General features: G+C 38.9%; 1 protein-coding gene and 1 long non-coding RNA gene across 8 annotated transcripts in view; one reads left to right on the forward strand and one right to left on the reverse strand.

Moving 5' to 3' along the window:
- LOC133223356 (uncharacterized) overlaps nt 1-15,482 on the forward strand; it is a 33,654-nt gene that overhangs the window by 11,915 nt on the left and 6,257 nt on the right. Inside the window, exon 2 of the long non-coding RNA XR_009728534.1 lies at nt 3,907-4,032. This is a non-coding gene — a long non-coding RNA (uncharacterized LOC133223356). The remainder of the gene's footprint in view (nt 1-3,906; nt 4,033-15,482) is intronic.
- TET1 (tet methylcytosine dioxygenase 1) overlaps nt 246-15,482 on the reverse strand; it is a 98,636-nt gene continuing 83,399 nt past the window's right edge. For 6 of the 7 annotated variants that reach the window (XM_061373955.1, XM_061373954.1, XM_061373956.1 and 3 more), the window contains 2 exons: nt 11,551-11,890; nt 246-6,752 (listed from right to left, as the gene is read on the reverse strand). In XM_061373955.1, coding sequence (XP_061229939.1) covers nt 5,611-6,752; nt 11,551-11,890 — 1,482 coding nt within the window. In that variant the 3' untranslated portion in view covers nt 246-5,610. Of the gene's footprint in view, nt 6,753-7,431; nt 7,549-11,550; nt 11,891-15,482 lie in introns of all 7 variants that reach the window. The other variant, XM_061373958.1, reaches the window with a different exon arrangement.

Consider the following 15,482-nt stretch of genomic DNA (forward strand, 5'->3'; position numbering starts at 1 on the left):
CCCTGGCAACCACAGCATGTGTACAGAGAAGGCTGTCTCAAAAGCCGATTGTACCTTCACAGCTTTGCCTGTGACTTACTCATGCTGTGCATCCCATCAGCTTTCCGTATCATGGGAAGGAGCAGCAGACATGTTGACAGCAGTGCTTGCTATGTTGGTCATCTACACAGATTAAAGAAAGGGTGACCAACTCTTTGTCCTCTTTGTTTTTTGGTTGTTGTGGGGGTTTTGTTGTTGTTGTTTGGTTTTGTTGTGGGGTTTTTTTGTTTGGTTGGTTGGGTTTTTTTTTTTTTGTTTTCCTCCTTAAACCAGTCTAGGCAGACAGAGAACAAAGGAGAGATCACTGCCTCCAGAGGAACTATGGGAAGAGATGAATTTGTACATACATCCACAGCTGTGTGACACAACACCACATCCTTATTGGTTAGAAACAATGCTGTAACACAGACATGGCAGAGCAGTACCATGGTGTCACAACAATCAATGGCAACTTTATCCACAGTTAATTTTATGGAAAGATATTCCCTGTATGCTTTCTCCTGAAAGTCAGATCAACAACTGGTAAAACAGAAAAAAGCCAGAATTTCCAAATGTGATTGGACTACTCCTCATCTCCAGTTGTGTTATTCAAGATCAGATCAGAGGTCACAGTTGGGCAGACACCTTTCACACAAGAAGTAAAACATAGTTTTATGGAAGGTAAGTCACAAAGACCCTAATCTGAATTTTAACAACCACAGTAGACCTGAGAGTTTGTTCAGCACTGCCTGAATGTAATTGCTGCTAATGTAGAAAAAATGTGGAAGTAGCCATGCAATTTATAGCTTTTCATATATATGAGGGTACAGATATTTCCTCCTGTTAACCTAGAAATTACAGGATTTCTGCGGGAAAGAGCAAATTCATATATGTACAAATAGTTTACAAAACTGATGGTTGCTTGATAAAAGGAGCCAATTTTAACATGCAAGAAATTTCATGGCAAGTGGAAGGCCAAGACTGACCTTACATTTTCAAGGTAAACCCATGGAGATGCAGTTTTACTAGAATGCTTCCATAACATCTGTCATTGAACAACCTATAAGATAGGGAAAAACCAAAAAAGCTGTCAAGAGCATAAGGTATGAAAACAGACCTGCCTGCATGCCTGAAACTTGAGGTGAAGGTAGTACGTCTCTTTACAGACCTTGAATCATTTCTCATGCTACAAACAATATAACCTCTGTGCTTAACCAGAAGTACAACATTTACTACAAATCTTTCTCCATCTGACTTTGTAAAACCTGTTTATTGTGGTAGGGTTGCAAGGGTCCAAGTTGGCACAGACTTTGGTCAACTGTTATCCATCCAGTTAAATATGAAAATCACACGAAAGCTTGATGAATGAGCACACTGCAGTCGGTGGGGCTGCAGCAACATAAACAGGACCCAAGTTTAACCCACCAAATTTAGTGTAATACTGCAGTGATATTAGAAAGGTCTTTTAAAAAAACCCAAACAGTTGTATGTTACAAATAATCTTAAGTACTATGGAAGTTGTCATTTACCCATGCTTAACCTAAAATGTTGGTTACAATTCTACAGTTATTTCCTGTTCTAAGTATAGAGAAGCACTGTCATAGGTAAGGTTAGGATTTTTAACAGCAGTTATTCCTAAGTAAAAGTTAGCTTAGATAGTTCTTAAAAAAAATAAATCTGAATACAGCTGTTACAGGTAGAAAGCCAGGTTCTTAAAATGTCTTCTGGAGCTTGTGACTAAAATATTTATAGATTTTTTTTCTATTTTCTGTAATACAATAACATGTTACAAGCAGTAAGCACAGAGAAACTGCATGAGTAAAACTCACTATCGAAATGGGCACTCCAACAGGGACTCGGGAGTCAAGCAGAACCGGCTCCTGCAGAAAGCACTACTTCCTTCCAGAGCAAAGGTGGAGTGCTGTTACTGGACCCAGTGGAGAAACGGATGAGAGACATTTCTTCTAGGAAGTCAGAGGCATCCCATATTGGATCACAACAGTTTTTGCTAGCGTACTGTGAAAAATGATTAAAAGACAACCACACCCCACCACCAGCCCACACATGAATCCATTTTCTGTTTTTTCACCCAGAGCATACTGCCAGCTGTTGGAAACCAAGTAAAATACGCACGTCTGACCTAGCCAGCTACCTCAATTTTAGATCCACCTCCTGATCTGGCCATCCTGGAAGGACTTTGTTAAAGAGCAAATTGCAAGTGGTTGTGTGGCCTGAAAAGGAAAGCATTAAACCCACAGATTCACACATTTTAAGAGACAAATGCTGTTATAAAATTATAACCCTACTCAAAATAATTTGTGTACAAGATAAATACTCTGAAATGTTACAATAAATAGCACACAGTTGTCAAAACAGTAAATAGTTGCATTTTCTATACTGAAGTACAGCAGTAGAAAATATAGCCTCTCAAATCAAAACCTGCTGTGTGCCACAGCAGGAAAGTGGCTAGCTAATCTGCCTGCTAGGTACATGCTGAAAAAGTAGTTATGTGATAGACAGTCAAGGAAAGAGCACCGCGAATTATATTTTATTGTATAGATGATATATTTTTCTCATGTAAGTAACCTTAATAAAGCAGTAACTGCAAGTTTTAGCACCTATCAGTTAACAGCATTAACTAGGATGTTAAGATACATTGTTCACTGTTAGAGTTGCCATTTCAAAACAGGTGAACATGGATTCATGGAAAGTCTGTTGGTGCAGTCACTTGAGCAGCTACTTGTTACGGGCTATGTTTGGTGGTATCCTTTCAGATCTACCTTTCAGTTTCTCACTTCTTTGAGGGAAGCTGCTGGGTTTTCACTGGAAAATTTCTCTCTCAAAGTTTCCAGTCATACATAAATTAAGCATGGGCATTTATAGTGGAAGATTTAAGTCAAAATGATCTGCTTTAATGATCTGAGAATTTTAAAAGGAAAAAAGATGGCTCTGTAACTTACCACGGTTGTATAAAAAATGTTATTCATGAGAGCACTGAATAACTTCTGTTTTTTTTCAATTTGCAACATAGAAACTAATGCTATCAGCGCTACCAGTGAAACCAATAAACTCATCTTTTCTGTAAGTGATTGCTTGTGGTGTCAAACAAGGGTTTTCAGATAGCAAGTACAAAAATGGAACAGCTAGAGAACGTACAGTACTACTGTATGGACAGCTGGAATTCGTACTAATCTTCGGCTCACCAAAAATATACAAGTTTTAAAATGGAAATCTAAGGCACACAAAATACCATAATGATTTGATGTATACTGTATATTACATAGTCAATAAGCATAAAACTGCTGGTACAAAACGATGGCATAACATTGGTTTTGTTTTATTATTATTTACAATCCCTTCATATCCTCTATTTGAAGTCATATTAAGCTTTGAACTGAAATTTGCAGCATACCCAGTTTTTACAAATTTTACTTAAAATAGGTAAGATACAAAGAATGGGTTCAACTCGTCCACCCTCTGACACCAGCATTTTTGTTAATTTTGACAGGCATCTGTAGAACTGAACCCAAGGTCATTACATAGTGATTGCTACTTCAGACCTTGCTCCTGCCAACACAATACGTGTGTCTATGTCTATACAGGAGAACAGTCTCATTCATCAACAGCCACATTTAAGTATTTGTAGCACCAAAGTCCTAACTGGCACTGTGTGTTAAAAATACAATGTACGTACTTTTCGTACCAAAACTGTAAACACAGTGCTTACAGTTCAGCTTTCAAGGAAAAAGCACCTTGTCTAGGTTTTAAATAAAGCAGATCTAGATAGTTCATATTCCTCAGTTACAGCACCACTACATTGTAATACTATCAAGTATATTATTACTATATTTTCGCACTGGAAAACTTCTGATCTCATTACACCTACAGGCTACCCAGCCAGGGAGGACTCCAAGGCAGAATTAAGGTACAGCTTCATCTCTGGGCCTGATCCTGCAGCTCTCAGTCACGAGAGGAGTCCTGGCTTGAGCAGTCCTCCTGGCTCTGATGGGGCAGGTATGGCTATGCAGAGCTGTTCTCATGGAAGAAGTTGTAGGATGAGGTTGGTCCTTAGCTAACATTGCCATTTGGTAATTTGTTTAAATAAGTTTGAAAAAGAAATACATAGGAGAGGAGAATCAGAAAGAAGAGCGGGATGCTACAGTATTTAAAAGCAATGGAGTGTCTGTTTTTCCTCTAGTTTAGCAAAGACTCATTTCATGATATGTCACTTTTTCAGCAGAAATTGAGAACATAAATTCCATATGTTTGGAAGGAAGAAGACAACCCTTTCTACATGAAATGTAGAAATCACTTAAAAAATTTACAGAACATTTTTGTAAAAAAAATGAACACAGAAAGCTGGTGAATATTACAGATAGGTTATTCTTAATGAAAAATTTGCTGCTGTTATAAATTTCATACTTTTCCAAAATTTCCTTTGCATTTTCCCCAAATTATTTTTTCCCAGAATAGAATAAGGCAACTCTAGGGGGTATATTTCTTTTTATCCCAAAACAATCCTACCCCTGAGGCATTAGGAACATTTGGTTGTCATGTTAACTTATAATGCTCCAAACGAATGAGACTTACGCACTTATTGCTCAAAGAAATCATAACAAACACTGCCTTTAAAAACCCAAATAATATTCATAGCTCCCAATAGCAACACACATACTGACAAGACATTTCCTAATTTCATGTTTGTACACTCTCTTGAAAAGAATGGTTCTGTATGTTGTAACTGTTGATATGAAACATAAAAACTTCCATGAAAAAGGGCAAGTCTAAAAACAATCACATATGCTATTAGCATACATACTGCAACTGTAACAATATGGAACTCTACACAGCAAGAATAAAATTATTTCTTCTGTAGAGTATGCACAAACCTTAGACAATATGATCCTTATACTATACTATTTCAAGTTAATTTTAAAAATAGAAAGTGCTTTTAAAATATATATTTACAGCTTAAAAACAACTTCCAGCCATCATTACCAATAACTTCATTTCATACATAATGACAAATCCAGAGAAAAAAATCATTGGTTTTCTAAAAGATTTATCTGTAATTTGGACTATAAAGCAATGGGTGGAAGTTGTTAAAGCAATGGCACCATGAAGTAATAATTCAGCTTATTTATGTTTAACTGTTTTATGTGGTTAAGCACCAAGAGCTGTGTAGAGCTATTACTGTATAACTTGATTTAACACCATAAAATGTGAACCTGTTAAAATCCCTATAAATGATTTTTGCAGTAAACTGACTTGATTTAAAGCACCAAAATATAAATTCCTAAAGGTAATAAACTGAACGATTCAATCAAGGTTAACAACCTAAACAAAATCTTTTTTAGAGTGTATTAAAACTATACAATTTTTTTTAACTTTTTTTTTTTTGCTTAAAATGTGCTTGAGCACCACCAAATATTAGTCACAGTTTAAGAAGAAATACCCTCCTTCTTTTTTTTACCTCAGCCTTAAAATGGTTGAGATGAGCAAATAGTAAACGGCACGAAGCTTGTTCTTTAACAGCACCTTAAAGAAACACCGTGTAACACTGCACCAAGAGGGGGCATTTGAGACTAAAACCTATGCCCAATGGTTGTAAGGCCCTGCAACTCGTGTAAGGGCATATGAAGATACTGTTATTATGTTATCCTTAGTTACTGTTAATGCTCTGCGTGATGGAATTTGGTTGAACTCATTGTCTTCATAAAAAAGATCTCTGTTTTCACTTGTTTGCTTTATTTTCCTGCTGCTAGAATTCAGTTCGGTATTCTCCGTTCCTAATCTTTCCGCTTCTTTTTCTTTTTCTTTTGCCCTCTCAGCCATCTTTGCTTCCCACATGGCTAAACCATGTTTTGGCTCATTTAAATTTTTGTGTTGGTAGAAAACTAACGAAATTCTTGTGGGATGATTGCGGTTGGGTTTTTTAATAGGTGTTGTAGCATGTAGCTCACGTCTTGCACATTCAATTAGGATAGAACCATGAGAAGGTGCCACAGCAACCCCACCAATGTCATCATCCAAAAAATTGTGCTCGCTGTCTGACCACATTTCCTCCACTTTTTCCTCAGAATCAGCCAGTTGTCCCAGTGCACTGTTCTGCTTTTCGTCCACACAGTTAAAATCACACATCTGTTCCTGATGGGCGCTGCCCTTTTCCACTGGGCATCCACGGGAACAGTCAGCTTCGTTTCTGACTGCATTCTTTGCTGGAGAGCTTAGCGGTACTGACAAATCACAAGAGCTGACCATCTGTGAAGAAGGAGAACTGTCTAAATGAAGCTGACAATTCTGTTCGTCTGGCTGATGTTCAAGTATAGCGGGCAGGGGGTCTTTATGGGCTGGAGGGCCTGGAGCAGTGACCTTTGGAAGAATCGGTGGCACACCATTCATCTTATCATTCAGCAAAATTCCAGTATAATCTTTGACCGACACATCAAAGTTCTTACAATTAACATAAGGTGTCACGTGAGGTTGCTTGCTACTGCATTCAAAATACCCGTAGGGAACTGAAAAATCTTGTTGAATATTAGTCACTGCTGTTAGGCCAGGCTTATGTGCTAAAGATGAATAAGGATGTAAACTATCCACCTTGAAAGGGGAGGAAGCCGTATACTGTTTTAATAGAGAGCAATTTTTAGTAGTGTTTGAAGTATGTTTCATGGCATAGAGGTGATCGGAAGTCTCCGTTTTTATTCCAGGTTTTAAAGCATCTGTTTTGTTCCCTAAAAAAAGAAAAAAGAAAAGCATACCAAAGTGTAAATACTTTTCCTCAGTTAATAAAACAGAACTTTTATGATATTTCTGACACATGCTTTCTAATAAAAAAGATACACATGATGAGTACAGATTTTTCAAAATGGTTATTTTTAGCTTTTTAGGCATATCTCTATGAGCATAAGTGCATCATAATAACCTTGCTAAATTAAAGCCTTTAACCTATTCCAGTCAGACTGTTGGTATATAAAATAACAGAGGGTTGAATCAAATAAACAGATAAAATGGAGTTACCACCCAGTCCTGATTCAACACAAGTGCTTCCCAGCAGCTGACTGCTGGCCTTCAGCACTGCCCAGGCTTGTAAGAAGCACAATGTAAAAGTTTTTACATAATTGATCAAATTTAGTCTGCCTGAAGTAAAGTCTGTGAAACAGTCCAAATTCTTGGCTGCCTCAACCCCATATGGCGATCACAGGAAAAACCTTGTCCACTGCAGCAAAAAACTCACTGAATTACACTGATTTGTGTGTTGATTAGCAAGTAACTACTCAGAAATTTCCTTAAATCAGCTATCTGGCAACATACGCCAGGTAAATTCATCCTTACAAAGCTGCACCACGTGATTTGGCTTTCTTCCATCTAATTGCCACATGTTAATTATTTCAGATCTTTGTGGAGACATACATTTAAGTTGGCTCCCTAATTAATTTCTGGTCACAGCTCCCTGCAGTTGTGCTGGTTTGTGGAACAGTCTCCTCCAATGACTCATTCTCATCATGTGTAGGTTCAATCCAGAGTCCACTGGAGTAAGGGGAAAGAATTCCATTAACTTCGTTGGGCTTTGCATCACGACGTGAAATTGCTTTACATGTGTTTTGTTGGTACACTGGCACCCCCAGAGAGCTCTTACATATTCTCATAAAAGACTGTCTCTATCAGTGTTTCCTTTCTGTTGCATAAATACACAGAATGTTTAAATGCTTTACTGAATACAAAAGAACTATTCTTTCTTCTGTCTTCTAATAAGGTATAAATAGTGATGGATTAAAAAAACATTATTTCAATAGAAAGGCAAAAAAAGGCAAAGTGGGATCAATTATGGACACAATAGTTGGTATATAAATATTGAGATTGCAGAGGGACATAGGGAAGCCTCATGAACTTCTAAAAAACCTCTTCTATGAAATCAAACTCTTAATTAAGAATCCCCCAAGACCAAGACCAAGACTGGAAACACAGCATTTGAGAAGTGCAGTTTCTGTCATCTCTGCAGAGAGACCTACGTTCTCTGGAAATAAGTTTTAACAACACAGAGCTCTTTCAGAATGGCCATTGTGACAGCAAATTCCACATCTCCTGCCAGAAGCTCCTTACTCTCTGGGTCAAAGTAGCAGAGATTAAGAGAAGCTAATTTAAATATATGGGTAGAAGGAAATCAGTAATGGCTCAGATAAGGTGACATTGCTTCCTGGGAATACCTTCTGTTCAGAAACTGATGCATCTCTACTGAGAGCTGTTGGTTGAAGTGGCCACTGCTCTGCTGCAGCCAGCTAAGAAAGTGTCCCTAAGTTGGTGGCTCATCTCCCCAGTACAGGCCAAGAAAAACTGCCAATATTTATGGAGCCAAAAATAACCTTTCTGTCTGTTAAGTTTATTTGACCAAAGTAATGTGGTTAAATGACGAAATTATACAAGGAAGGATGTAAGGCCTCTATCTTTAATACATATCTTATAATAATTTAGGATTTCAAAGGCTCTCAGCATTAGCACAAAGGTAAAAATTAACAGTTGTGCTGTTTGCTGTTGGCAAAAGATGCCTGACAAGACATTCCTATTTAATACACAGCATTTCCATAAAAGACTTGGCACAGTTGAGATTCAAACCAAGTCTTCCCATGTGCATGCTCTACCAAGACTTAAACCGCCTTCAGCACTACAGAAGGTCCACCTCATCAGTCTGTGCTGTGAGGACAAGTGTCCTCTTTTATCTCTTTCTAATTTCCAGTTCTCCATGTTGGTGAAGACATGCAGATTAGAAGAGTCTCTCACACCTTCCAGGCCTTCCTACTGGGCAGTACTGCAGTGGTTCTGAAATGACAGTCAGGTCCCTTTCAAAAGAAGGGCCTCTAGTTTACCATCAGGAGTGACTACTGGATAAGTCTAGTTTCAACTCCTGTGTTTCACAGGTTCTTTGATTTTGTTTTCATATTAAGCCCAAAGATCCCAGTGATACTAAAATTTTCCAGTCTCAGGACTAAAAGGATACCTATGGAATGGAAAGAACCAATCAATGACTGCTCCCCTCTAACCACAACAGAACCATATGTACAAGTACAATGCTGTAGGATTCTAAATCCAGAATTTACTGACACTGGCATTTTACTGTGGGTTAGGAGCAGGGCAGCAGTGGTGTAGTGGTGTCCTGAGGTCTTTACCCAGCCATCATCCTGTATGACTGAACACATAAATCAATGTGCATAAATGCTTAAAGTTACTTATGCAGATCACACCACCTTGCCCTTTGCAAACTTGAACTTCTGCTGCCACTGCTGCCCAGTTAGTAAAGCCTCTTTGAAAGTGTACCCATGGCCAACCACAGCAACATGTGCCATTGGCAGACCTGGGGATTACAGTGCTGACATCTATTTGGAAGGATTTCACTATCAAAACTTGCATGACAAACCCTGCACTTTTATAACAGAAATGAAATATTTCTAGTCACATACTTATTTTTCCATCTATGAACATCTCTTTCTCAAAGAAGTATTTATTCCTCACTCTTGACTTCTTATCAGCAGCCCTTTTAAATTATTTAAGCAAATACTTCAAGACCAAACAGATTATTTAAGTCTACACAGCTGTTATTTTTGCATGTTCAAGTAATAAAGTTCTGTGATCCCAAAGCCTATGGCAAAATTCTGGATATTGTGCCATTTATTAAAGGCATGGTTTTCAGATATCAAAGCCATGCCTGTTGGTAACTACAATGTTATGTATGGGTAGGTGGTTCCTAACTCTCTTTCAGTGTTTCAAAACAGCATTCCAGTGAGATCAAATGATTTCATAATTCCTTCCCAAACCAGAGCCCTCTAATGCTTCCAGGACTTCCAGTCCAGTCCAAGCACAATGGAAGTTATTAATCATTGCTTTGGAGTTACTGCTAGATGTTGTCTTCAGCCTGAGGAGTCCTTTTATGTTTGTTTCAAAGCCTGGACTGTGGCTCCCAAACTTGCATGTAGATTGGCTGAATGTCCGTCTAATTTCCTAGGTGTGTCAATAAAACTGCTTATCCCATCTTGCTATATGCAAAGTTTACTGTTTGCCCTGACTCTGCTGAGATAAGCAGGGTGCTTGGGTGTGAATTACAAATAGATGTGACAAATGGGTTTCCTTTAGTTTGTTTAACACCCCTCCCCCCCCTCTTCTAAATACATTTAACTGCTGTTCCTCCCCTTAAGTCTACTATATATAACTGGTTGTCTCTCATGAAATAAAACTCCAAAGTTTAGCAGGTTGGCCAGTTTTCCTTTTTTCCTAAAAGGTAGATCGGCTCTGCTTTAATTACTTTTTTTTTTTTTTTATTCCCCTTTAATCATGGAGTCTAAGTCCATGGCTCCCTCCACCTCCTCTTTGTCTACTTTTCATTACATCATAAAGTCCCATATATTAGTTCTGTCCTCTGAAGTACTGGTCCAAAATCTGACCCCAGTTACAACAGCATAAATCAGAAGCCCTCCACATTCTCAGCCACATCACAATTCTATTTGCACAAACACGTATTGTAGCAGGAGACTCTGGACATAGTTTTCTTGTAACAGAACAAACATGGCATTCCTTTTACCTAGCTGCTGACAGATTCCAGCTATGTGGCCCTTGCTAATGATATTTCAAGGAACAATCTGAAGAGCACTGTCTTATTTAATAAAATCTTTTTTTTTTTTTTTGCAAATCCCGTGCTTTGCAGCAGTATCCATGCCACTGGTAGGAAATTATCAACTCGGGTTCTGAGAAAGCCATTGTCTTTCACAGGCCGTAACACAGTTCTTGTACTTTCAAATGACAAAAATTCCTGTTGGTTATTTAGATAAACATTCCTCAGCAGTATTTCAAGATGATCCTACTGCCATTAGTTATTAGAATAAAGGAACTTGAAAATATTTCACTCATGCTTGACACCAAAAATCTGGTTTTGAGCAATCACCTGTTTCTTTTCCTGTGCCAAGAGAGAATATAGAATCATAGGCATCGAATAGTTAGGGTTGGAATGGACCTTAAGATTATCTAGTTCCAATACCCCCTGCCATGGGCAGGGACACCTCACACTACACCATCTCACCCAAGGCTCTGTCCAACCTGGCCTTGAACACTGCCAGAGATGGAGCATTCACAACCTCCCTGGGCAACCTATTCCAGTGCCTCACCACCCTAACAGGAAAGAATTTCCTCCTTATAACCAATGTAAACTTCCGCTGTTTAAGTTTTAGCCCATTCTCCCTTGTCCTATCACTACAATCCCTAATGAAGAGTCCATCCCCAGCATCCCTATAGGCCCCCTTCAGATACTGGGAGGCTGCTATGAGTTCTCCACGCAGCCTTCTCTTCTCCAGGCTGAACAGCCCCAACTTTCTCAGCCGATCTTTGTATGGGAGGCAACTGCAATGACTTGTACACTAGCCCTTAAAATGCAGAATCTACAGGTATTTTATAAAACTGAGTATTAAGGAGCTTTTCCCTCCCCTCAGATGGGTAAGAGGCAACATAGTATCAGAAGAGACTGGCAGAATTTTAACAGGCCCAACTCACCTAAACAATGCAAAGGGTTGCCAAGATTTTCTGCGGCTTCAGTTTTCAGCTTTACTGGTGTTGAGTATTTTTTATCTATTATTGGTTGCTTTTCGGCTGGGGTCCTCCTTGTGTCTGGTTTCCTTTTCTTTGTAGCTCTGAGTGGCTCAGCTAACATTCGTACTTCTCTGGGAAAAGCCGTGAGCACCTGTATGGCTCCGGCTTTTATCTTGGCTTCCAGTCCCTCCTCAGTGCCAAATTCATCAGTTTGTGAAATTTTGTAAAGAGGTAACACATGGAGCTGTTCATCGCTTGGAATCACCCCCACTCTCCGGTTATCTTCCTTCGTTAATGTACAAACCTGGCAAGAACAGAAACACTTACAAATACAGACACATACATAAAATACAAGACTTAACTGCAATGCTTAAGCAGTCAGCCTAGACCTCATTGGTTCCTCATATTTTGTAGCCTCAATGCTATGAGTCTTTCAGATGTAAACATGTGACAAATATCTTATTTGATTTACGATGATGCAAAAATATTATCGGTACTGGAAGACTAAGATCAAGGCACATGTCTTGGACAGGAAAGACGAAACTCTGGCTCAGCTTACATTGTCCACAGCCATGTGCCAACCTTGGTAAATAACCTGACTCTCAGACTGCAAATTCCTAAGCATTCTTTGTTTTTAAAATACATATCTGGTGCTCAGATTCATTTTTAAGGACTAAAAATATGAAAAAATAAAATAGTTTTGAACAAGAAGTTTCTATGACATGGAACTGGTTTTGCTTTGGCCGGCAGAAAAAAATCAAAACCCAAAAACCCCAAACCTACAACAGTTATTTGTACTGCTCTGTACTTCTAGCAAATCTCAACTCTCACCTCTCACTCCTGCGTTCCATGTTTATACACATTTTTTTACCCTAACACCCCCTCCCAGCTCTTGACTGCCTATGTAGTGAAGTCGTAAGACCACGGGATGCTAGGTTTCTCTTAGGCCACTGATCTACTTTCTCTTATGAAATTATGTGCTGTGACATCCTGAAGCTGAGAGGAGAATCCTGGTTAGATCCATTTTGATAAGGGCACTTCAGAAATGTGGATAAACATTCAAACTCATTGCAACAGTTTCCATATTACAATTTTTCTGAATCACTCCTGAGCATCTGCAGTACTTAGCACTTGTAGAGTTCTGGCTGTTATTATGACTAACTTCATCTTACAGGAAGTGCTAAAACCAGCTGTGTGCTTCCTGGTTTCTTTCTGTGCTTTCCAAGGGATGGCAACAGTTTGACATGTATGAGCAGGTGTACAAACAGTCCTGCCATTTGTAATTTTACTGACTACATTCATGAGAGAATACTGGTCTGTACAACAACATACTACGTCTCTAGAAAGCCATGCATTTGATATCATGGCTTGGTTAAGCTTCTGTTTCACAGAGGGTTACTAACTACCCACAGGAACATGAGCAGCACCATCCAAGGATAAGATGATACTCCCTAACTGGAAATGTTATCATTCTATTATTGTGCAGGCTGAATGTGACGCTGATCATAAACAGTTAATCCAATGTCCCAGAATCTTGTCACCATGCCTAAGATTCCAGGGGGGAATAATAATAATACCGGCAGGAAGGGGGAGAGGATAAACAAACATTTTTTATTTTATAGCACGGCTTTACACATAAAGACATCACACAATTATTTCCAGAATAATAAAATTACAGAGTCACAAACTAAAAATCCTAAATCAATAAGGTGGTGGTTAGGGCTTTATAAATAGCTATATGCAAAGCTTGACAGTTGCAGAGCAGCAAAAGGAGAACATTTGAGAGGCAGAGACAAAGGAGAAGAGCTTTTCAGGTGGCATTTTGAAAGGATTGAGAGAAGGGCAGTTAGAAGCTGATGAGTAGCATTTACTGATGTGCTTGCTCCATGCGCACTTACCTCAACTGGGCAGCCTTTGGACTACGAGGAAGATTTAGAAAAAACAACAAGTTGTTCCATGAGCAGCGAATGATGCCTAGTTTTCTACGGACATCTCATCCCCACACTCCCACACACCCAACCCCAGCACCATTAATCCCTGCTCCCTTTCATGCCCTGCTACCACCTCCACTGGGCACCAGGCAGTAGGAGCAGGGCCTGGCTGAAGCTTGGTGCCTCCCAGCTACTGGGCCAGCAGGTATACGAGGATTAACCTGGGGCCATGGCTGTGAGAACCCTGCTGCAGCCTCCTCAGCAGAGGAGCTAACCTGGATCCGTCTTCCCCACACAAGTAAAACTCACAACTTGGAACAAGAGCTTAAAATCCCCAAAGACAATTCAACTTCTGCAAAGTTCAGTGAAATCTGGTTGAAATTTGTCAGCAGATTCCAAGTTATTCAGGAAGAATAAAAGAGGGTAGGACATAGAGCACAATTACATATGACTCATGTTCTTAGAAAGCCTAGCACATCCTCCCCTTCTAAATTGAAAACAAAAGAGGTAATAAAATAAGCATGGAGTAGCCCAGCTCCCACTTGTTCCCATCAGAAACTGGGTGATTCTCACTTGCCTTTTAAAATATTCCATCCAACCTGTGTCTGGACCCATGCACTAGTCTGAAAATTGTCCCAGTCTTGAAGATTCAATCCACCATCTTGCTCATTTTGAAAATCAAAACACTAATCCAATTTATAGTTCTCAATTTTCATGTATTTCACCAGACATTTTAACAGAAAACGGATTTTGTGTATTTATTAGAGTTCTTTTCCATAAAAAGCTCTACTCTTAAAAATGTATTATTAATCTTTCATCTGACTTAAAATTACACAGCAGTCACCATACTTGGCACAGGGGGAGCGTACAGAGACAAAACCCAAAGCTAGTACAGACTGAAGAAAGACCTGTTTTCAGCATGAATGGGTATTTGTCATTATCGCAAAGCCAACACCTTCTTTAGAACAAGAAAGCCAAAGAACTGTTCTGAGAAACTAAAGATGATGAAGGCTGCAGTATATTGGCAGAACTATGCTGAAAGTACAGTCAACTACAAAAAATTAAATACTGAGCTAGAATACATAAAATTAAGTAATTAATGTCTATTAAAAATTATGTGAAAACCCTGAAGACCAGCACAACTACAGCCTAAATACCATGACAGCAGGTTTACTTACATTAAACTTCAACATCGGTGTTCCCCATAATATAATTTCATATAAAAGGAACGACACAATGGCAAGTGAGTAACTGAGAAGTTAATGTTAAGGGGAAACCATCTATAAGTTAAGGTCCTGTGAAAAGCTAGCAATTTGCAGCTGGAGTAATCCACCAAATGAGAAACATCCATTTCAAAAGTCCCTCTAATATTTAAATAGGCAAAATATTCCATTAAGAAACTTAAAGAGAAGCTATTGCTGAAAAGTTAAAAGCAACGTTTTCCGTCAGTACTGATGCTGTGCTGTGAACTGACCAACATTAAACCCAAACATGAGGATCATTGATGCTGCTGAAGCCTATTTACACTGTGAAGCTGCATGTCCTGCAACTGAAAATACTTTTTCTAGAATGTGCAGCTTAATCATCCAGGATGCTGAAAAGCCAAAGGAGATGTTAGCCAAGTGGTCTGTTTAGGTTTCCAGTGTGCTTAGTGATCAAAACCGTCACCTATTCTGGCTTAGTGAGGTCATGGTAAAACTTGCATATTTATACAACTTTACTTCTTTTAAACCCATGAACTCAATGGGACTGCCTCCACATAACTTCAGAGAAACATCTGTAGCCACACAGCTCCCAGAGTATTATTCTGGAACTTTGATTTGTCTTTGTCCTCTTGAACTTCACATGTAGAAATGATGTAGCCTTTTCCACTATGTTGTATGAACAGATGTTTTAAATTTAAGTTTCAGAAAAGAGTCAAATGACCTTTCTAAGTTTAAAAGATGAAATCAAGTTTCCTATACG

The sequence above is a fragment of the Neopsephotus bourkii genome, unplaced genomic scaffold, assembly GCF_033783945.1.
Source record: "Neopsephotus bourkii isolate Nb327-2 ecotype Australia unplaced genomic scaffold, CSIRO-AGI_Nbou_v1 NB_1634, whole genome shotgun sequence".
NCBI lineage: Eukaryota > Metazoa > Chordata > Aves > Psittaciformes > Psittacidae > Neopsephotus > Neopsephotus bourkii.